Genomic DNA, 25,443 nt, shown 5'->3' with positions numbered 1-25,443 from the left:
CCAGGGAACTGGTGTTAGACACAGTTCCTGCCTGGCATGGAGTTGATAAAAATTAGAGTTATAAACACCTCTTTTTACCATGGACAGTTACCATTGCAGGGATGTTATAGGAATTATGGGGAAACCTTCATGTTTAAAGCCTTTCTACTTCCCCTGACCTTTCACAAGTGATAAAGCATTGAAAACCTCTGGAACCTTATCTTGTTTCCAGCCTGGTGTAACCTAAAAGCACTTGCATCACATGAAGGATTGCTGGATAAGCCCTCACTCATGTGCATCTTTGTTCTATGTAGCACAGCCCTTGTCACCAGTCGTAGCTCTTCAAGCAATGGCAGCAGCAAGATAACACAAGGGGCTGACCTCTGAGTATAAAGAATAGACCTGGATGACTAGGTCTAATTCCAATAATGCATGCCACACTCCATTGTGGATATGCTGGGGAAGATAGTTGCTAGGGAAATCTTGTATTTATTTGTTTCTTTATCTACTTTAACAATGGCAGACAAATAACCTCTCTACCTGCTGGGGATTTTGGATAGATTTACTTACTTGTCATCACATACATTATATTCAGAAGTGGGAGGGAAATATCAATGGTGTTTCAACACTTGAATGTATTACATGTAGTTCTTCAATTTTGCAGCAGAAACATTGGAGAGTTCACACCCGTACAGTAAGATGATCTTACATACAGTAAGCTGATTAGGATGTTAAGTCCATAAACTTAGTTGATTGTTAAAAAACATAGGCATTATATACAGAATTTTCTATGCTTTGTTTCTCCAAAAATAAGCCCTAGTTAAAATGTCTGCATTTGTAACTGTGACACAGTTCTGGTGTCATTTTAAAGAGGAAGATCTCCTTTTAACATCACACAATTGTATTCCTAGGTCCAATAGATCCAGAGATATCTACTATTAAAGCTACAGTTGGAAGCTATTTTCTTGAAGGAAGCTCTGGATGGCTGATCGCTCTCCTACTGTCTCTCAGTGGAAGAAACTAGTTAATCTGACTATACCCTACGAGAATATAGTTTACACCGCGGCTGCCCGGATAAGTTCCAAAGAGTGTGGGGCTCTTGGTGCTCTTCCCCAGATACCCTTTTTAATGTTCGCAGTCTGAGAGAGTCTCTTGTCCCTTTTCAGTGAGTGCAATACTTGCTGTAGGTGATATTACTATAATTTTACATAATACAGTTGGGCACCCTTCCTGCACTCCTCTGTGCACTGTCGACAGGAGGGATTCCTTATTCTCGAGAAATAGGGTGGTAGGTTACCTCGTTGCCTAACCATTGTTACTACCTTTTCTTTAACTCCATTTCTCTCTTGACACCTCTCGACCACTGTTTACTGGATCGCTGTTTTTGTACAGATGTTATCACACATGACAAATGATTGTGTAAAGATATATGTTGTTATATCTGATGTACCTCAGCTAATGCTCTTTGTGTTGTGATGTTGCACCGTTTCATTTCTGTGCCAATAAAGCGATTTAAAAAAAAAAAAAAAGCTACAGTTGGGAGTATCATTTCATAGGACTAAAACTCTATAGGACTAAAACTCCACACACTGCATACATTACCATACATTCCATCAGGATTGTGAAATATTATTTTATACAATGAACATATCCATCAATTTGTGTCACATCTTGTTGTAGACCTTCGTTGTTCGTCTCTTCACCCATGAAAGCAGGTGAAGAACATGGTATGTTCAATATTCTTTTCCAGTGATGTTACTGTCTTTATATAGACAGTTACATCACTGAGGACCACCCACAGCGTACACTCAGCGGAGGTAGCAGGATATACAAGAAGCACATTGCTGTTATTTTCTATTCAGTGTTTTCTACAGTTTTCATGTACATAAATGTATACTACGCTTAGGCTTAGCAAACCGGCGGCTGGAGGGTGAGGTGGTGAGTGCTCTTCGCCTCTCCATAGGGAGACGGGCAGTCATGCTGTATTTCTGGCAAAAGACAGAGCATGCTATGCACTTGTACAATGCACTTCTATGGCTGCCGTATGCTAGCTGATGTTCATATGGCTATGATACGGCTGCCATATAAGTTCATGTGCATAGGGTCTATGATGTATACTAGTCAGAGGCAAAAGGATGCATATATCTGGTGTGTCCTGGGAGCTTTCCTGGCATATATTCTGAATATATCCAGAAAACATGATATAAATGTGGCCTCGATACAACAAATAAAACATCGGACCAGCTCAACAAAGCATACAAGATAAACAAACCCTGAATAAACATTTCATTGTTACCAATTATTCCAGATGGATAATACTAGTTATGTAATAATAATAGACTATCTCACTGCGCTAGGACCATCTGGTTTCACAGAAAGTTTCTAAAACCACTGTAGACATGTAATACGACTGAGAATGAAATGATGGAGAGCGTCAGGACAAGGCTCAGTTGCAATATGACTACAGTAACAGACATCTGCTTTGTGGCCTCAAATCATATCAGGTTAGATAGAGGCATGCGGGAGCTAATAATGACAGAAAGCGAGATTATCAAAGCCAAGACAAGGCAGAGGGAAACCAAAGGCTCTGTGTGTACCCAAATATGATCTGTGGGATAATAACCAAGCAATATATTTACACCGCACTGAAGACTTGTCATATTACTGAATGTGAACACAATGTCCATGTCCTTGTAGAACAAGTTGCTGAGAAATAAACAGTTACAATGGTAACAAACTTCCTATAGTGTGCTATAAACAGCGCATGTGTACTTCTGAGCCAATCGTCACATTTCTTACTTTCAGTTCCAAGTCACTGATCATATTGAAAGTCCACCCTGTTCAGTACCTGGGCATCCTATGTTAAAGCGGTTGTAACAATTATTTAAATGATCCTCCATCCAAAGGATTGGGGACGAGAAGCTGATGGCTGAGGTTCTCAGTAATGGCTGGAGTGGCAGGACAAACATGCAACTTGCCACTTAATTCAACACTATGGGGAGGGCAGAAAGTGCAGAACACAGCACTTTGCTATCTCCAGCATTCCAGTTCAGTGTCTATGAGGGTGCCAGAGATGGGTGATTTCTGTTACTTGCATACAATTGAATGGCGTGGCAAGACACATGCACAAACTGCCAATCCATCCCTTAGTGATCCCCATGGGTTGCTGCGGATCCTATTTTAGTGATTTGTGGGTGTTTCCACAGTTGGACCCTCACAAATCAGCTATCCTGTGGATAAGGCATAACTTCAATAGTTGGAACAATCTTTAGAAGATTTCCAGTATAAAGCTCCATGCTCCATGTCCAAATATGGTCTGCCATGAGCTAGCTGGAAAAAATGGCAACCAGCTCACAGCTGCCATAGAGATGCATTATACACTGGCATGATGTGGTGAGCACATTGGGGCTCATTTACTAAGGGTCCGTGGAGCGCATCTTCGGACAACGTATTCGGACAACGCCGGGATTTAACATTTAGAATTGTGCTGCAAGACACGCACTTACAAGCACCTGGAAGAAGCAGGTGACCTCGGCAAAGAAGCGACAGATGCAGGAACCTCGGGCGCATTAATGAATCCTCGTCGGACAACGCACCACTGGATCGCGACAGGACTGGGTAAATAAATCTGCCCCACCGTGCGGCCGCACTGCAAAGGATAGAACTGGTCCTATTCCTGTCTGGATTTGCTGTTTGGCCTCTCAGCTACCTATGGAGAGAGGAGGGGTGTGCAGCACTCACGCGCTCTTTCTCCACCCAGGTAACAGCCTGGTGAAGCACATGGAGACTGAGAGTGATGCCACACGTTGCGTTTTTGGACCGTTTTGAAGCATGCATTTTCAGTCTGTTGAAAAACGCATTCGTTTTTGAATGTTTATCATGTGTTTGGCTGCTTTGAACCTGTTTATCTTCATTTCTCGAAGGTAGGCAGCTGTAAAACAGATTAAAACCCGCCAAACACATGGTAAACATTCAAAAACGCATGCGTTTTAAAAACGCACGCGTTTTTAAATGGATTAAAAACACATGCTTCAAAACGGTCCAAAAACCCAACATGAGGCATCACACTCAGGATGCGTTCACACGTGGCATTAACCCTTGTGTTTTCAAATGCATCACAACAGCTGAGAATAGGAGATTTGCCTAATAACATTGCTGTGAACATTGCGTTTACAAAACGCATGCATTAATGCTACTTGTGAATACACCCTTAGGGTGGTGGCACACTTGGCGTTTTTAGGCCATTTTTAGTCGTTTGTTTCCAGATTATAAATTACCGCATGCATTTTTTTAAAAATGCATCCGTTTTTGTCTGGTTTTCCCAATTATCTTAATTAAAAATGGGCAAAAACTTTTTACGATCTGAAAATGCATGACCAAAAACGCCCTAAAAATGGGTTCAAAACGCCATGTAATCCGCCGGCCTTACACTCAGATTACAAAACATGTATGAGGCTCAGACCAACAGTTGTTCTTCGTTAAATCCCTTAAATGGTGGACTTCTGTCTATGATGTCCATATAGCCTACAAGTGTATACGGAAAGGGGTTGTCATATTGCAACAACCCTAACAACAAAAACACATAAAGCCTCATCTTTTAACAAACTTTGCAGAAATCAGTACCCCAGAGTGTATACATGAGGGATACAATTGTTTATGTCCATTAGGTGACATGTAATCTTCATTTTCCAGCATTCTCTGAAAGCTGCTGTTAACCCTCCCCTCTCCAAACAGTTTTGATGTAATGTGACACCTTAGCATGCTTCTGTCTCTATAGCTAGCAGACTGAAAAGATTCGGCAAGAAGGAGAGGACATTATACAGGCCAATGTAAATGGACAAGGATTTGCGTTATTCTATTAAGATCTAATTCAGTATTTTATAGTTTCTTGTATGCAGTTACAGTGTGCAAGAAGCACTTCCCCCTCCCACTGGTTACTGAAACTTCCTGTGCTGCAGTAGGATTACATCAAACAGAGGGAGGGGGAAGTGCCAAGCAGGAGCACAGGGTGACAACCAGTGAATCTGCAGCAGGGATGGACTCTGGAAACAACTCCAGGAGCACTTCAGGCGCATTATCATAATGTCACAAATTGATTTTTGGAAATAGGATGCCATGGATAACAAATATAAGAAGATGACCTCAGTCTGGGTGCCTGGATCTATGAATAAGTGTCCCTGGTTTATCATGATAAATTTTAATGTTAGATTTCCTTTAAGAATTCCCAGTTCCCGCAAATACATTATACTTCAGAATTGTGCCAAATGTGTCTTTGCCATTCCACTCCTTTTTCATTTAAGATAATTTACTCCAAATGTATTCATGTGAATCCAAATGTGTCTTTTCAAAAAGTCGAAAGTTTAGATGCAAATTCACTCAAGTCCCTAAGCTACCGTATTTTCCGGACTATAAGGCGCACTAAAAAGCCTTGGATTTCCTTGGAAATCCAAAGTGCGCCTTACAGTCCGGTGCGCCCTATGTATGGCGCTGGGCAGCGGACCATACTTACATAGGTCCCCGCTACCGGAGACAGCAGATCTCCAGCGGGAACTGCAGACCACGCGGCACGAACAACTTCTGCCGCGTGGTCTGCAGTTCCCGCTGGAGATCTGCTGTCTCCGGTAGCGGGGACCTATGTAAGTATGGTCCGCTGCCCTCCTCCACCTCCCCCTCACCTTCCCCACTCACCTTCCCCGCGTCGCCGCATCTCTTCTCCGCGTCGCGTCCCGTCGGGTCTCCGCTCCGCCCCCGGACCTCCGCCACGCCCCCGACCCTGTGCCTTATAGTCCGATGCGCCTTATATATGGAATTTTTACATATATAAGGCGCATCGGACTAATGCGCCTTATATTCCGGTGCGCCTAATGGCCCGGAAAATACGGTAGTTGTGACTTTTTAGCAACATTTTAGTCAAGAAGCCTCAAATCCTCTCCAGACATTAACACCTCATTTGCCAAAATAAAAACACTTTGATCAATCAGTTCCATTGGGTTTAGCAGGTTTTTGTATATTTAGCCATAAAGGACTAATAGATACATGTCCCACCTCTGGGACCTGTAATTCTCCCCCAGTCCCCTTCCAATGGTTTCCCATCAACCCTGGTTCTCTTCTAATTCTCTTAGAAGAGAATAGGAATTACAGAGATGCAGAAACAGCGTAGAACAATGATTTCTTTCTGTTATTCTCATTCTCCTCTATGGACTCATGTTTATCAGATATTTAGGAATTACCCTATGAATATGCCATGTCTTTCATATCATATCACTAAATGTGAGCTAAGCCCAGTCTCTCACAGTGTTTTCTATTACTCCTACAACTTAGATTACATTCACATTGCTAGATGATGAGGTCATGCAGATCCAGCTTTAATCAATAATATGGACGATTTTGGCAAAGGATTTTCTTACCTCATTTGGGGGAACCTCAGCTAGAGGCTTGATGATAGCCGCAAGTGGAATTTGAGATTGTTTCGCCATATCCGAGGTGGTAGGGAAACAATATGCTGTACATCTAATGTAACGAGGACTTGCATTCCCTGCAAAATAAAATATTTTTTTCTTTAACATTTCTATATGACCTATGTGTATTTAAAATTGTTGCAAAATTCAATGAAATAGTAACAGCAGCCAGCATCCTGTAATGATTTATAAATGCTTACAAATTTACAACAGAGAGACTCCTTGAAGGCGAATCATTGAATCTGTCTGAAACAACATTTCAGTGCCCAAATTGTTGTGTCACGCAGGGCCGGATTAAGGTTGGTGGGGGCCCCTGGGCGCAAAATCTGGTGGAGGCCCCCACTGTGTGCAGCGTGCATACACGTCTTCCTGCACACTATCCACGCAGTAACACCGCTACATACAGCCGCCTGATCCCCAGTAATACATCTATATACAGCTGCCTCATCCCCAGTAACACAGCTACATACAGCCGCCTCACCCCCAGTAACACAGCTACATACAGCCGCCTCACCCCCAGTAACACAGCTACATACAGCCGCCTCACCCCCAGTAACACAGCTACATACAGCCGCCTCACCCCCAGTCACTCAGCTACATACAGCCGCCTCGCCAGTAACACAGCTACATACAGCTGCCTCACCCCCAGTAACACAGCTACATACAGCCGTCTCATCCATATTAACACAGCTACATACAGCCGCCTCATCCGTAGTAACACAGCTACATACAGCCGCCTCATCCGTAGTAACACAGCTACATACAGCCGCTTCATCCGTAGTAACACATCTACATACAGCCGCCTCATCCCCAGTAACACAGCTACATACAGCCGCCTCACCCCCAGTAACACAGCTACATACAGCCGCCTCACCCCCAGTAACACAGCTAAATACAGACGCAACGCCCCCAGTAACACAGCTACATACAGCCGCCTCATCCCGAGTAACACAGCTACATACAGCCGCATCACCCCCAGTAACACAGCTACATACAGCCGCATCACCCCCAGTAACACAGCTACATACAGCCGCATCACCCCCAGTAACACAGCTACATACAGCCGCATCACCCCCAGTAACACAGCTACATACAGCCGCATCACCCCCAGTAACACAGCTACATACAGCCGCATCACCCCCAGTAACACAGCTACATACAGCCGCCTCGCCACCAGTAACACAGCTACATACAGCCACCTCGCCCCCAGTAACACAGCTACATACAGCCGCATCACCCCCAGTAACACAGCTACATACAGCCGCATCACCCCCAGTAACACAGCTACATACAGCGGCATCACCCCCAGTAACACAGCTACATACAGCGGCATCACCCCCAGTAACACAGCTACATACAGCGGCATCACCCCCAGTAACACAGCTACATACAGCCGCATCACCCCCAGTAACACAGCTACATACAGCCGCATCACCCCCAGTAACACAGCTACATACAGCCGCATCACCCCCAGTAACACAGCTACATACAGCCGCCTCATCCCCAGTAACACAGCTACATACAGCCGCCTCATCCCCAGTAACACAGCTACATACAGCCGCATCACCCCCAGTAACACAGCTACATACAGCCGCATCACCCCCAGTAACACAGCTACATACAGCCGCCTCGCCCCCAGTAACACAGCTACATACAGCCACCTCGCCCCCAGTAACACACCTACATACAGCCACCTCGCCCCCAGTAACACACCTACATACAGCCGCCTCACCCCTAGTAACACAGCTTCATACAGCCGCCTCACCCCTAGTAACACAGCTTCATACAGCCGCCTCGCCCCCAGTAACACAGCTACATACAGCCGCCTCGCCCCCAGTAACACAGCTACATACAGCCGCATCACCAGTAACACAGCTACATACAGCCGCCTCATCCCCAGTAACACATCTACATACAGCCGCCTCGCCCCCAGTAACACAGCTACATTACAGCCGCCTCACCAGTAACACAGCTACATACAGCCGCCTCGCCCCCAGTAACACAGCTACATACAGCCGCCTCGCCCCCAGTAACACAGCTACATTACAGCCGCCTCACCAGTAACACAGCTACATACAGCCGCCTCACCAGTAACACAGCTACATACAGCCGCCTCATCCCCAGTAACACATCTACATACAGCCGCCTCGCCCCCAGTAACACAGCTACATTACAGCCGCCTCACCAGTAACACAGCTACATACAGCCGCCTCGCCCCCAGTAACACAGCTACATACAGCCGCCTCGCCCCCAGTAACACAGCTACATTACAGCCGCCTCACCAGTAACACAGCTACATACAGCCGCCTCACCAGTAACACAGCTACATACAGCCGCCTCGCCCCCAGTAAAACAGCTACATACAGCCGCCTCGCCCCCAGTAACACAGCTACATTACAGCCGCCTCACCAGTAACACAGCTACATACAGCCGCCTCGCTCACAGTAACACAGCTACATACAGCCGCCTCGCCCCCCAGTAACACAGCTACATACGGCCCCCTCACCCCCAGTAACACAGCTACATACAGCCGCCTCACCCCCAGTATTACAGCTACATACAGCCGCCTCATCCCCAGTAACACAGCTACATACAGCCACCTCACCCCCAGTAACACAGCTACATACAGCCGCCTCATCCCCAGTAACACAGCTACATACAGCCACCTCATCCCCAGTAACACCGCTACATACACATGCCTCTCCAGTAACACAGCTACATACAGCCGCCTCACCCCCCAGTAACACAGCTACATACACATGCCTCTCCAGTAACACAGCTACATACAGCCGCCTCATCCCCAGTAACACAGCTACATACAGCCGCCTCATCCCCAGTAACACAGCTACATACAGCCGCCTCACCCCCAGTAACACAGCTACATACAGCCGCCTCATCCCCAGTAACACAGCTACATACAGCCACCTCATCCCCAGTAACACAGCTACATACAGCCGCCTCATCCCCAGTAACACAGCTACATACAGCCAAATCATCCCCAGTAACACAGCTACATACAGCCGCCTCATCCCCAGTAACACAGCTACATACAGCCTTCTCATCCCCGGTAACACAGCTACATACAGCCGCCTCACCCCCAGTAACACAGCTACATACAGCCGCCTCATCCCCAGTAACACAGCTACATACAGCCGCCTCATCCCCAGTAACACAGCTACATACAGCCGTCTCATCCCCAGTAACACAGCTACATACACATGCCTCTCCAGTAACACAGCTACATACAGCCGCCTCATCCCCAGTAACACAGCTACATACAGCCGCCTCATCCCCAGTAACACAGCTACATACAGCCGTCTCATCCCCAGTAACACAGCTACATACACATGCCTCTCCAGTAACACACCTACATACAGCTGCCTCGCCCCCAATATACACACATACAGCAAATACACACACATTCAGTATATACAGCATTTTCACAGACATACGAGAAATACACACACATTCAGTATACGGAGCATATATATATGTAAACATACATCATATATATATATATTTTTAAATCTGCACATATATATGCTTATACAAATATATGCGTGTATAAAAACAGTATATACATATATAGACAGTAGATGCATATATACACATATACACAGTATATACATATATAGACAGTAGATGCATGTATACACATATACACAGTATATACACATATACACAGTAGATGCATATATACACATATACACAGTATATACAAATATAGACAGTAGATGCATATACACATATACACAGTATATACAAATATAGACAGTAGATGCATATACACATATACACAGTATATACATATATACACATATACACAGTATATACACATATACACAGTAGATGCATATATACACATATACACAGTATATACAAATATAGACAGTAGATGCATATACACATATACACAGTATATACATATATACACATATACACAGTATATACACATATACACAGTAGATGCATATATACACATATACACAGTATATACAAATATAGACAGTAGATGCATATACACATATACACAGTATATACACATATACACAGTAGATGCATATATACACATATACATAGTATATACATATATAGACAGTAGATGCATATATACACAGTAGATGCATTTATACACATATACACAGTATATACATCATATATAAACACAGATAAATACATATGTAGTGTATACTTACCCTTTTAGGATGACTGGCTGTCGGGTCAGGCGGGTCTTCGGCGTGGGGGGGTCGGTCGGTTGCTGGTTTGGACGGGAGAGGGGGGGTCGCATGTTCGGCTGGGTAGTAGGAGCGGAGGTCAGCCGCTTGTTCCGCGGGGGGGGGGGGAGCGGAGGACGGCAGCTGCTTGTTCTGCCGGGGGAAGGGGGGGGGTAGAGCGGAGGACGGTCGCTGCTGCTTGTTCCGCCGGGGGGAGGATGGACGGCAGCTGCTTGTTCTGCCGGGGGGGGGGGGGGTTGTTGTGGGGAGAGCGGAGGGCGACCGCTGCTTCTTGTTCCGCCGGGGGGGAGGAGGAGCGGAGGATGAACGCTTCTTACAGCGGGGGGGGGGGGATGTGGTGGATGCGAGCGGAGGAAGGCTGCTTGATCCGCCGCTGGAGGGGGGGGGGTGCGAGGAGCGGAGGACGGGCGCTTGTTCGGGCGCGGGTGGGGGGTTTGGAGTGGAGGAAGGGCGCTTGTTCCGCTGGTGGGGGGGGGGGAGCGGAGGACAGCTGCATTTCTGGGGGGGTTGGGGAGCGGAGGACGGCCACATTTCTGGGGGGGTTGGGGAGCGGAGGGCGACCGCTTGTTCAGGCGGGGGAGGGGGGGGGTTGCGGAGGGCGGCCGCTTGTTCGGGCTGGGGAGGACGAGCGCGAGCGGGGTTACGAGCGGGCGGGGAGGCGTAACCATGCAGCGAGTTGGGCGGGCAGGGAGGTGGGAACCTGTGCGGGGGGCAGACGCCTCGGCCATGCGGGGAGGCGGTCACCTGTGTCGTGGTCGGGCGGACAGCTCTGGGAGGTGGCGGCAGAGGAGCCATGGCCCAGGGGGGGTGATCTGGTGGGGGCCCCCTGGGGGGGCAAGATGGTGGGGGCCCCGGGGCTCTAGCCCCGGGAGCCCCGCCTATAATCCGGCCCTGGTGTCACGTATAGTATTTGGAAATGCTATACTTTACATTAATATGGGACAGTTCTGGGCATCCACAGGGAAACCTGAGAAGCCCAGATCTAGTGCCATAACCGCACTAGTAATGATTTTACACCTGGCACACCGTTACCTTGATCCTGTATAGTACAGTCTGTGGTGACAAGCGGAGGGACTTGTCCTCTGATGTTAGTGGTATAGACTTGCCCGGCTCTGCTGACCTTATCATTGTCAATTACTTGAATCTGGTAAAACAATAAATTCACTAAATCAATCAGGTAATAGTTAATACTATAGGTAATAGTTAGTTAGGTAAAAGTAGTAATACAACTAGTAAAATGAAAATTGATAAGCTTCATAAATGGTTGGTTATGGTTCTACAAATTTAGTGTTTTATACCTGCTGTGGGATATTTGGCCATATTTACGGTAATTAAATTGGTCTTTATTCATACCAAAGGAAAATTACAGTGAAGTTGCAGCTTTAGTAAAAATTAATAGTAAATTACCACAGACAATGCAAAATACAATAAATAAAGATGGAATCAATAAAAATAGAGATAAATACATAAATAAGACAATCAGCTACATAAAAGTATCTCCGAATAAGAATCACAGTCTACAACAAATGATGAATAAATGATCTCCTAAACCTTTAGTTTTTGCAGTGTGCTGCTTTATTATTGAACTCTATGGGGCAGATTTATCAAGCAGTCGGAAAGTCAGAATATTTCCAGTTGCCCATGGCAACCAATCACAGCTCAGCTTTCATTTCACCAGTGCTCATGAATATTTTAAAGGGGAGCTGTGATTGGTTGCCATGGGCAATTGGAAATATTCTGACTTTCAGACTGCTTGATAAATCTGCCCCTATGTGAGCAATCACCCAATCACACAGAAAGACAGACATGAAGGAATATTAACATAGGCTAGCAATATATAATGAAAATCCTGCAAAAATTATTACTATAATGAATGTTTTTATATACATATGGATGCATTTAATGAGAACAAAATAAAGAGCAGTAGCTTACACCAATACTGTAGTACCGTATATACTTAAGTATAAGCACCGCTTGCCGACATCATAGTTTGTGCACAGCCATGTCCCACCATGTCAGTAAGCGGCTGACGTCATGGTGTATGCAATGGAACCGCGCTGGAAGCCGAAGACAGGGCCGGAGCTGTGGGTTTTTTTCAGGCTGGACAGGGGGCTGTTGGTTATATAATAAGGGTGCCGGCACTGGCTTTATACAAGGGGGCAGGCACTGGCTATATACTGTGGATTAGACACTGGCTATATACTAGGGGGAAGGCATTGGCTATATAATGGGGGGCAGGCACTGGCTATATACGGGGGGGGGTCAGACACTGGCTATGTACTGGGGGGCAGGCACTGGCTATATACTAGGGGGATGCTGGCAATATACTGGGGTGCAGGCACTGACTATATACTAGAGGGCGGGCACTGGCTATATACTGGGGCAGGCACTGGATATAAACAAGGGGACAGGAAATTGCTATATACTAGGAAGCAGGCACTGGCTATATAAATGGGGGGGCATGTGCTGACTATATACTAGGCTATATACAAGGGGGCTGCTGGCTATATACTGGCTGTGGGAATCTTCTTATATTTGTTATCCATGGCCTCCTTCCTTCTAAAATCAACTTTTAAAATTGAAGGGCTACTAGGCTTGTTTACAGAGCACTTTCATGCCGTAGCTTCCCAGGCAGTTACACATTATACGAAGATTACCATAGTCACGGTGCCTGGATATATGAGCAGGTGCCTCTGGTTTATGATGGATTTTCATGGTAGATTTTCTTTAAAATTAATTTTACACCAAAAAATGTTCACATTATAAATATCTACAGAACAATAGCGCTATAACTTACAGGGCTTGGTATAGAATCTGGGTCCAGTTTCTTTTGTGGTGGGCCAGACATTTGGCTTCCAGGAAATGCACCAGGATAAGGCATCGGCGGTCCAGGTAACTGAGCACCATAGTTGTTTTCTACAATATGAACAGTCCAATATACAGTAATTCTCAATATCATACATATCATTTTCATTCTTCCTACATAAATCCAAAAAGGGAACCTGTATTTATACTGCTATCCTCTTGAGTCACCACATGGGAGGCTGGTTACAATTTGCAGGACAATATATGCCAGTACTATGAAGGTTGATACTTATTCAATATCAATTCCCTAACACAGCCTGTCATTCTTTGTATTCATCACCTTATTAACTGGGATACACTTTCTTCCCTGGGACATCTTCTGAGCTATTTTTGTGTCAACGCTCCTACGCAGTGCATTTGATCCAACAATACAAGATGAGCAAAATGTCTAAAACTGGTAGAAAAGAAGTAGGAACACAATGTACCTTGTGTATATCTAACTATGGATACTGCAGCTCAACAATAATAAAGTAAAACTACATGAGTGATGTTGGCCGCTCATGAAAAGAAGAAGGTAGCCCTTAATAGGCTTTGGTAAGGACTATCCTGACCACCAAGACAGGTTCCAATGCCATAACATGCTGTAAACTGCAGTAAAACACTTCCTAAAAGCTTTGTCAAAAACAAGGGAAAGAAAAATAATGTACCGTAACTAAATTACAATGACTAAACTACTCTAAGAATATAAATCTTTGGTCTGATTCCATTATTTTGTATTGAAGCATCTGTAGTAAAAATAATTTCCTTTCAATAAATTTTTATTACAATTGCTAAAGCTGTTGAAATGTGCAGGTAATTTCTAGGAAAAATGAAATCTCATCTTTAGTGAAAGATACCATACAGTCCTCTATGTGGGTAGCAGGATACAGAACATAAGAAGTAAATCAGATTGAACTTCGTGAAAAAACATTGTGGGGGGGGGGGGGATTTATCAAGACTGGGGCCATCATGGGCCAGTCGTCATACTCCCCCTAGTAGCACAGAATGCCCCCAACATACTAAGAGGCTATGGCACAAGGTGAATTCAATGTTAGGTTTGACCCCCTTTCGCCACTCACCAACACCCCTTACCTACCCACTTGGCATGGGGGATAAAAAGAAAACTGGGGTACAAGCCATGATATATTCCCCATATAGGAGGGCCTATTCTATAAAAACAACCAACTATTGCGTGGGACAGCCCACTAGGATGTACCACAAATGTTAGTATTTTACCAATAAGCTTCCACGTACACATAAAACCTTATCCATCCCCGTGAACTTTAATACGTATTGTTACTTACGGTTTTGTTGGGGGTATCCAAAACTAGGGGGCTGTCCAGGCATCTGTGGTTGGAAATTCATTCCATCTTGCATATTGGCATGAGGTAAGAGTGGCTCAGAATTTAATCCATTAAAACTGCTAGGTGATGCTGGAGTAAGTGGTGGTGCTGGTGTAAGGGGGCCAGGTGCCATGTGACGTGTCTGAGGTGGAAAACTGCCAGGCAAGTTTGGGCTAGGAGGTACCTGAGGGTTATTGGATCCAGGTGGACCTGTAAGCATAAAGAGGATACATACAATACACTCAAAATAATACAGATTCTTTATGAGAGATAGCTGGAGTATGGAAGTGATGGCTACAGCCTACCACTGGTCACAGTGATGATATTTTAAAAGGATTAATTAAGTTATTCAATTCTCTTTTTATCTATTTGCTGTCTCCCTGAGGACTATATACACCAAAGGTGGTTATCATGCAATATAGCAGAGACCATTTGTCACTTATTTTCAGTCTCTCCCATAGAGAAGCCAAAATACTCTTTGCTAGCGTCCTAGTTTCCAATCAGCAATGTGTATATGCAACACCCCTGCCAATGCAAAGGGTTAAAGGTGTTGCCAAAGTGTCCATCTCCATGTTAGTAGCTACCTGGTGAAAATGATCACCACATTAGGAGATCTTTAGCATGGGGAACTTGGTGAATTGCAGCTGTAAGTCCCTGCTTGGGAGTCTAAGTGTTAATTGTACTAACCAATTATATGATCTGTATGTGCTGTGAGGAAGGAGTAAGCTAGTTGCTACCTCACAAGGGAAGGTTATAAAACCCCTTGTGGGTGGGAGCACATGGTCAGAGTATTCCAGAATCTAGTCCAGTGTACAGTTCAGTCAGCGTCTGGAGTTATCCCAGGAAGCAGCGGTTCCCCAGGCAAGCTGCCTGACACCTTGGCCAGTCAAAGCAGACAAGGCCCAGAACAGAGGTCCACATCAAGACTTTGTTCCATCTCTACCAGCCCAGCTTTAAGGCCATTGCCTGTTTGCTGAATAAAGAACTGTAAGTTATATTTCAACAAAGTGCCTCCAAGTGATCCCTGGATCAGCCTGTATACCATCCAGGGCACCCCGATCCTCCATCCCCAGAGATTCCAGGGATTGCCCCAGGGAGAAACCTACTCTGTCAGCCTCTCTTTCCATTTTCTTGCACACACCACCTGTTGGAGACCTGCCAGGCTATGGACAAGGCCCCCGCTCCTGATACCAAGCCTCCTGATCATCGCTGGCCACAAGGCTGCATTGCCAGCCACTCTGGTGTTTAGGACTCTGAAGGATTTTCACCCATGTAATCTTCATACATCTGTTCCTCCTCTCAATACACATGTACACAAGAGTTATTTCAGGACCTTTTAAGGTCCTCCAAAAGTCTTGAAAATTCGGATTGAAAGCAGGCAGAAGGGATGTATCTAGTACCATATGTAGGAAGTGAATTCAAGACTTTTAGGGGATAAAATATTCATACAGCCCAGGGCCCATGGCAGTCTTAATCCATCCCTGGCAAAAGCTCTCGACCCTACTCCCTACATGGTCACCATCTTCTGGGTCCTAGCATACTCATATCAGTTCTGCAGTATGCCTCAAGGTGCTTTTTAGTAACTGTAACTGAGATCAATACAGTATGTGAAACCCAACAGCAGGAAAAAAAAAATCAGCAACAAACTAATAATTTACCCTTTCACGACCAAGGGTCATTGGTGCCTAAACATCCAGGTCCTGTTCTGCTCTTCTTTAAGTGACATTCTTTTGAACAGCTTTAAATATCATAACAATTTTTACATTTTTCATGATATTTGAGACTTTAACTTGAAGGAATAATTTTTTGAATAACTTTTTTTTATAGAATTCTAAAAAAGGAGCATCTCCCATTTAATATTATATCATGATTGCGTGTTTCGGTTAACTGGAGAACTGGAGATATCCACTGTTAAGGTTACAGCATATTCCTGCCCACCCTAGGACTACCTTGTATCGCTATATTTTCATCATGTAAACGAATCTTTAGTGTTTTTTCTGCATATACCGTAGTTCATCTGTTATGCTTAGTCCTAGAAATCTGTAACTCAGATTTCTCTATGCATACAAAGTGCTTCCTCTATGCATACAGCAGTTTATCTACCTATACATAGTTTAAGACACCTCTCAACGAAATTCACTGTTTATTGTGACCATTTATTGTGATTATCAATTGAACTTGTCTTTTGGTTCTGATGTCTTATTTATTTATTTGTCTTCTGGGTCATTCACTGAGTAAAATAATCTCTGTATTTCATATTTGTATTTCAGTATTTCATATAAAAAACTGGCCGTATATCTAAATAAATTTCTTAATCACATATATGGAGTGCTTGTATTATATATTTCACATTATCTGGAGTTGAATCCCTAATCCTGAAGCACCCATGCTATAATATCTGATGTGCACCAATACATATCAAAAATGTATTGCAACTTTAACAGTGGATATCCCCGGTTTTATTTCCCCTATGACCAGAATGACCAGAATTTTGTTTCCAGGTTGCCATTATTCAAGAGATATCACCATTTAAAGTTGGACACTGTCTTGAAATGTATATACATGCTATCTGCACGGGCCATGAGAAAAAAGAACGTACCGTATATATTCAGGAGTATAAACTGAGTTTTTCAGCACAACAAAAAGTGTGCTGAAAAACTTCACCTCGGCATATACTCTCATATACATGAGAAAAAACCAACACTGTACTCACCTTACGACGCCCCCCGGGCAGGTCCTCTTCTATACCACGATGCTCCGGCTCCGCGACCCAGGGACCGCGACATCGGCCGCTCGTCACACACTGCCCGAGGGGGCGTCGGAAGGTGAGTGAAGTGTTTGTTTTTTTTCCTACAGGAATTATATTGCGGGCAGGGGCTGGGCAGGGTGTATACTACAGGGGCTGGCAGGCTATATACTACAGGGGCTGGCTATATACTGGGAGGCTGTGACCAATGCATTTCCAATCCTCAGCTTATACTCAAGTCAATAGGTTTTTCCATTTTTTTGTGTTAGTATTAGGGGTCTCGGCTTATACTTGGGTTGGCTTATACTCGGGTATATACGGTATACAGCCGTATGGCAGTCATAAAGGGATTAAAGAGAGGAAAGAGAATAGCCCCGTGATCCTTGCTCTATTAGCACCTTTTTTGCAAAATCTGACATGTATTAAACAATATCAGCCTCATATGCACTAAATACAAAATACAAAGAAATATCTTTGTGTCAAAATGTTCAATTTTCGTGTCAACATTTACCCCAGTATCTTGTATGAATAAATGTATAAATTACCGTATCCTCCTAGCTGCATGTTGTTGAACTGGTTGGTCATCTGCTGAACTGGTGCTGGAGGACCATTGTTGAAATGTGTTGGAGACTGCCCAAAGGAAGGGTAAGAAGGAGAGGCATTACTGGTAGCTGGAGGTCCTGGATGCCTGGAAAAAAAAATCTGATAAATATAGAACTACATATATACAGATATTAAACTGTACTAAATACATCTCTCAATTACCTTAGATGGAGACTTCCAGGGGTATTTGGTCCGTTATATAAATGATTCTGAGTTGGAGGCTGCGAGTTCAATGAAACAGGAGGTCCAATTTGTGCACTAGGTTTTAGTCCAGCTAAAGAAACACGTACAAGATGTAAATGAATAAACCATGTAAGGCTCATTTCACACTACTGTTCCTTCCCTCCGTTAAAAAGCAAAGACTGGAGGTTAAACGTATTAATTAAAAATCCTATTGAGATCAATGTTTTTTGGATGGAAAAAATGACGGAGGAAAAAAATGCATGGATAACGGATCCATGACAAACTGACCATAACGGATGACAAGTTTACATTAATACGTTAAACCTCCATTAAACCTCCATTCTTCACTTTTTAATGGAGATCTTCAATCTCTGATCACAAGGATAATTCTGAAGCTTTATCTGTCATTTGCAGGGTCTCCAGGGTTGTGGAGATCCCCGAGCCTTTAATATGCTCATGTGGTGAAAGAGGGTATTTTCTATACCTTTCAACAGCTACAGCTGCCCTTTAACTCATTGAGTAAACATTGCTTGTAATATCTTGATTGTGGCACTATGTTCAGAAACGCACCTTTGTAATATAAAATATTAATATCCCAGTATTAACCAATCTCCCCTATGTTTAAACATAACTTGGAAGTATGTTCTTACCATATGGGAAAACACAATACATTTTAAGGTTATCCCATCAAGTAAAAATATTTGAGAAATGATTTAGAAAGGGTTAAAGGAAATCAACCACATGAGTTCAGTGGTTTTAACCCAAGTGCACTTCCACGCTTGCCCCCTGAAACAGGATCCGTTCTTCATTTAGCTTATTTTTTGAGAAAAATCTGCAAATATGCAAATAAAACCACTAAATCCATCTGGTTGATTTTCTTAAAAAAAATTCAAGATGGACAATCAACCTCAGCAATCCCTGATGCTTCTGTGCCAGTCCTGTTTTAGTACTTCATTGGCCCTTCTTAAATGCCTGCTCAACCAATCACTGTCAGCCAATGACTTGCTGCGCACCACATCCCAAGTGTCGACACGTAGCAGCATAAAGTGCATAATTTAGAAAAAAAAATATTTACCTTTTAATCTATTTTTAGCCTTTTCTACAAAAAAGGGGTTTTCTGCTACTTTCTAACTAAAATGCACCTTATGAACTTATTTTTGATTCTATAGATTTCTTGGCTGGTACCACTGTTCTTTTCATAGACCAGATTAAATAATAGGAGAGGGAGTATTTGTTTGTCCCCTGAGGTTACCGATCCATTAGGCAATGCTATTTTAGAAGTTCACATGGTTTTATATGCATTTTTCTCACCTGACTGTGGCGGGGGAGATGCAACGTTTTGAGTACCAGAATGGCCATAGGTGGGTGACATCATAGGTGTTCCATAACCTGGAGGAAAACCTCCCAATCCAGGTTGAGAGTACGGAGGAGAGGCCACATATCCTTGCTGGCTCATTCTATCATTAGCAGCTTCTTCTACAATAGAGAACATTATATGTAATGACACATATGAACTACAGTAAATCTGCTCTTATCAGGTTGTTTGCTCACATAACTACTGACTGATATGAGTAAAGATAAGAAGTGGAAACCTTGTGTAATATAGCTTCTGCTCGACATTCACTGTTTATCCAGCAACTCAAGAGTAAAACATAGAAATAGTTAGTACTGCACAGCATTGTAACTTGCAGGAGTGTAGAATGACCCCAGCTGCCAATGAATCCTCCTGTATACCAGCTACATCCTAAGATCCCCTTATAGTATCAGAGTGCCTGTACTGGTGCATGTAAGGCTGTAGCTACTGAGCTTTTATTCCTACAACATGAGAAAAGGGGAGGGCAGTGTGTGCTCTGGAGGTAGACGTGGCAGAACCATGAGCTTTGGACACTCCAAGCCCTGGAATAGTTTCTTTCTTGTTTTCCCTTTATAATCCTTAGTCAACAAAATCATTGGTAATATTGTCAATCTGTATGATGCAGAACGTGACACAGAGGGAGGAGGCCATGTATGATGAATCACAAGGCAGCCGTATTGAGCAGAAATATATCAACACAGTGAGATGATCACGTCAGAGTTAACACGCCCCACTAATGCCCTGCATGATCCACATGATACTGCACACACTTCACACCGGACATTTAAAGGGAACCTGTCATTAGATATATGAGTCCAATCATCCAGTTCAGTATATATAAAGAGGATGGATAGTGCTTTATACATAAATATCATCTGGTGGTGATGCCATGTACTCCTGGCTACAAACAAATCCTCGCCAAGTCCTTGCCAAGCTGCGCTGTAAACAAGACAGAGTGGGTTATTCTGTGGGATGGTGTCTGTATACACTGTATGTGAGTATGTTGCATATGGCACTGTATTGTATGTGTATATGCTGTGTGTGCACACAAGTGTATTTATATGTCAGGGGTGGCGAACCTATGGCACGGGTGCCGGAGGTGGCACTCTGAGCCCTTTCTGTGGGCACCCAGACCATCACCCCAGAATGAAGTTCACCAGACAGAACTCAAAGAATCTTCCTGCAGAATCTTCCTACAATGATAGATGAATTTTCCCTCCTCCTTTCAACTGGGTTGGTGTCCTTGGGAGGCTGAAGGATTGAAAGTTGTCAATGAACAAGCAGAAAAAAATTACTGCTTAAATTGCTGCACTGGCACTTTGCAATAAATAAGTGGCTTTTGGTTGAAGTTTGGGCACCGAGGCTCTAAAACAGGGGTCAGGAACCTTTTTGGCTGAGAGAGCCATGAACGCCACATATTTTAAAATGTTATTCCGTAAGAACCGTACCATATGCACATGCCCCCCAATAGATAGGTAGTCCCAGCAATCTACATCTCGGATCGCAGGCATACACGTGCCCCTCTCCTTGGCGGCGCCCCTTTCTGAGCTCACTCAACTCACCACTTTCCGGCTCCTGTCCCGGCTGGCCAGCGCGCGCCAGACGGCACTCACGGATTTAAAGGGCCAGCGCCACTGATTGGTGCTGCCCACTTCCCGGGTTCTTCTCCGCCGGATTTTAATGTTTCCAAAGAGTTGACCTCCCGTTGTGACCCCGGACCTGTTCCTGATTCTGCTCCTTCACTCCTAGCCCTGACCTCTTGCTCCATCCCCGACCTTGCATCATTGCCGCCTGCCTTGACAGTCTGCCTGTTCCTGACCACGAGACTGCCTAGTGATCTTGTACCTCGACCTTGGCTGCCACGGTGGATAAGCTGCGCCTGTGGAACGACCTGGTGGTACCTTGCTGTAGCAAGACCATTCTGCTTTGCGGCAGGCTCTGATGAAAACCAAGTGCCACTTAGATTCCAGTCCCAGGTGTCTGCTTACTTCATTGACCGCGGTGGTCAAGGGGGTTCACTACTCCAAATCCTGACACCCACCACATGCCTCCCAGTAGATAGGTAGTCCCAGCACATACCTCCAGTAGAAAAGTAGCTACAGCACATACTCCCAGTAAATAGGTAGCCACAGCAAATGCCCCCAAGTAAATAGGTAGCCACAGCACATGCCTCCCAGTATATTGGTAGCCCCATTAAAAAAAGAATATTCACTTACCAGCACTCTCTGCAGGCAGCGCCTCATCGCTCCCAAATTCTTCGGTTTGAACCAGGCTTAGACGATGGCCCCGGGGTCGTACAAAGGACATAGGCAGCGTTAACGTTGCTGCCTGTGTCCAGTGATCAGCAGCCATCACTATTTATTAAAGATCTGTCTGAGAGCCAGATGCAGCCAACAAAAGAGCCATATCTGGCTCCCGAGCCATAGGTTCCCTACCCCTGCTCTAAAAGGTTCGCCATCACTGTTATATGTGATTGTAACTCGCATGTGTGAGTATACGAATATGTATATTTTTTAAGTGGGAAGGGGGGCCCCATGCAGTAGCCTGCTAGGGGGCCCTCTCTCTCCTAGTTACGCCACTGCTCCCAACACACCCAGGAAAGATACACAGCTTGGTTACTCCGTACTTTTTTTTGCATGAGTTGCAGTCAGCCAAAACCCAGCATGGTCGAACACACAGAACAGGTACAAAACTTTCCTTATATGTTAACCAACACCACTATTTGTACTATGCCTGTACTGGGAGTATTAACCCTGCACTGTGACACCCTTGAGTGTATTATCTCTGTACTGTGACATCACTGTGTGTGTGGTTTTTCTATACTTTGACATCACTATGGCCCAGAACTACTAAAGCCCCAGCGCCAGTTTTCAGTTGGACTTTTCACGTTCTTTCATATGCAAACTGCTTGCGCAAGTATTTAAGAAGTGAACAAGACACGTGTCTCAGCTGCACTATACCCGACGCAACACATAATTCTGCACTGAACTGGGCGTTCCGGTGCTCAGTGGGAGTGTGCGCCATATTTATCATGCAGTGTCCGACAGAAATGTGTTTCACATGTTAAAGGTACACCCAAAAAATGCCCGCTGCGGGAGCAGTGCAGGGGGCACCAGATTCATGAAGAACGTTCACAAGAAATCCTAAATCTGGCGCCCCCTGCACACTACACAGGGAAACTGCAAATAATGCAGTTTTCACTGTTTTATCATAAATGTGGGCCTTTGTGTATTACCCTGTACTGTGACATCACTGTGTATAATTGTTATTCTGAGTACATTAGCGTGTGTATTACTATGTACTGAGGCATCTCTGTATATTTTATCTGTATATTTTACTGTGATATCCCTGTGTTTCTTGTCCCTGTTCATTGACATCACTGTATATTTCATCTCTGTACTGTGACATCACTGTGTGTATTATCCCTGTACTGTGTCAACATTGTGTTTGTTGTCCCTGTACTGTGACGTCACTGTGTGTATTATCCCTGTACTGTGACGTCACTGTGTGCATTATCCATGTACTGTAACATCACTGTGTTTGTTGTCCCTGTACTGTGATATCACTGTGAATATTATTTCTCTACTGTATATTTAACCCCTGTACTATGACATCACTGTGAATATTATCCCTGGACTGTGACATCACTGTGTGTGTGGTTTTTCTATACTTTGACATCACTATGGCCCAGAACTACTAAAGCCCCAGCGCCAGTTTTCAGTCGGACTTTTCACGTTCTTTCATATGCAAACTGCTTGCGCAAGTATTTAAGAAGTGAACAAGACACGTGTCTCAGCTGCACTATACCCGACGCAACACATAATTCTGCACTGAACTGGGCGTTCCGGTGCTCGGTGGGAGTGTGCGCCATATTTATCATGCAGTGTCCGACAGAAATGTGTTTCACATGTTAAAGGTACACCCAAAAAATGCCCGCTGCGGGAGCAGTGCAGGGGGCACCAGATTCATGAAGAAAGTTCGCAAGAAATCCTAAATCTAGCGCCCCCTGCACACTACACAGGCAAACAGCAAATAATGCAGTTTTCACTGTTTTATCATAAATGTGGGCCTTTGTGTATTACCCTGTACTGTGACATCACTGTGTATAATTGTTATTCTGAGTACATTAGCGTGTGTATTACTATGTACTGAGGCATCTCTGTATATTTTATCTGTATATTTTACTGTGATATCCCTGTGTCCCTGTTCATTGACATCACTGTATATTTCATCTCTGTACTGTGACATCACTGTGTGTATTATCCTGTACTGTAACATCACTGTGTGTATTATCCCTGTACTGTGACATCATTATATATTTCATCTCTGTACTGTGACGTCACTGTGTGTATTATCTTGTACTGTGATGTCACTGTGTGTATTATCCTGTACTGTGACATCACTGTGTGTATTATCCCTGTACTGTGGCATCATTATATATTTCATCTCTGTACTGTGACATCACTGTGTGTATTATCCCTGTACTGTGACGTCACTGTGTGTATTATCCCTGCATACCTCCCAACCGTCCCGTTTTGGGCGGGACAGTCCCGTTTTTTAACCCTTGTCCCGCCTGCACGGATCGTTAAGTGAAAGTCCCGTTTTTTTTGCGTTTTCACGGATTTTTCCGTCTTGTCCCGCCCCCGAGTCCCGCCCCCCGAGTCCCGCCCCCGTCCTGCTCAGGATACAGAGAAGCCAGGGGGCGGGGTGCAGCGTCCTCCTCCTCTCCAGCTCCCGGCTGTCTGCTGCAGAGCCGGCACCTCCCCCATCCCCTCCCCTGGGAGGCAGAGCCCTCCCTGTCCTCAGGCTGCCACTCGGCACATGGATGGATGGATGGATGGATGGAGCAGTGCAGAATGTCATATTCTCTGCACTGCCCCTGCACAGCAGCCCCAGGGGATCAGCCTCCGTGCAGGCAGGAGCTCTCCAGCTCTGCTACATCAATAGCTCCCTGCCCCCACCTCCTCCTGCTCTTCACTGAAGTTCGTCTGATGAAGCAGAGCCGAGTGTGTGCAGCTGCTGCAGTGTGATAACAGGTACTCTACAGGGACTGCAGGCAGCAGCTAAAGGGTTAAACACTTAACTTTCCTCCATAGACCCCCTGCCCCCATCCCTAACCCCCCCCCAGTGCCCTTCTATTCTGCTTTTATTGTACCATATACTTAATCCCTTAACCCCTTAAGGACGCAGGGTTTTTCCTCTCATTTCTCGCTCTCCAACTTCAAAAATCCATAACTTTTTCATGTTTCCGTCTACAGACCTGTGTGAGGGCTTATTTTGTGCGTAACAAATTTTACTTTCCCGTAATGTTATTTATTTTAACATGCCGTGTACTGCGAAGCTGCAAAAAATTCCAAATGTGGAAAATTTTTTTAAAAAAACCGCACATGTCACGTTCTTGTGGGCTCAGTTTTTTCGACTTTGACTGTGCACTCAAAATAACACCTCAGCTTTATTCTTTGGTTCGGTGCGATCGCGGTGATACCGGATTTATAGGTTTTATTGTGTTTTAATACATTTTCAAAAATTAAACGAATGTGTGCAAAAAAAAAAAAAAATTTTGCCATCTTCTGACGCTAATAACTTTTTCATACTTTGGCGCACGGAGATGTGTGAGGTGTCATTTTTGGCGAAATGAGCCGACGTTTTCATTGCTACCATTTTGAGGTCTGTGCGACATTTTGATCATTTTTAATTT

General features: G+C 44.5%; 1 protein-coding gene across 2 annotated transcripts in view; it reads right to left on the bottom strand.

The window, feature by feature from the left end:
- The window catches only part of SEC24D (SEC24 homolog D, COPII coat complex component), an 86,434-nt gene that overhangs the window by 48,830 nt on the left and 12,161 nt on the right, over nucleotides 1-25,443 (bottom strand). For both annotated transcript variants that reach the window (XM_072119199.1, XM_072119198.1), the window contains exons 2-8: nucleotides 19,703-19,867; nucleotides 18,371-18,482; nucleotides 18,151-18,293; nucleotides 14,821-15,069; nucleotides 13,470-13,588; nucleotides 11,705-11,816; nucleotides 6,387-6,514 (exon numbers count right to left, since the gene is read on the bottom strand). In XM_072119199.1, the coding sequence (XP_071975300.1) occupies nucleotides 6,387-6,514; nucleotides 11,705-11,816; nucleotides 13,470-13,588; nucleotides 14,821-15,069; nucleotides 18,151-18,293; nucleotides 18,371-18,482; nucleotides 19,703-19,847 (1,008 nt within the window). In that variant the 5' untranslated portion in view covers nucleotides 19,848-19,867. The remainder of the gene's footprint in view (nucleotides 1-6,386; nucleotides 6,515-11,704; nucleotides 11,817-13,469; nucleotides 13,589-14,820; nucleotides 15,070-18,150; nucleotides 18,294-18,370; nucleotides 18,483-19,702; nucleotides 19,868-25,443) is intronic.

Source organism: Engystomops pustulosus, chromosome 1, assembly GCF_040894005.1.
Source record: "Engystomops pustulosus chromosome 1, aEngPut4.maternal, whole genome shotgun sequence".
Lineage (NCBI taxonomy): Eukaryota > Metazoa > Chordata > Amphibia > Anura > Leptodactylidae > Engystomops > Engystomops pustulosus.
This window is presented reverse-complemented; position numbering and strand designations above follow the sequence as displayed.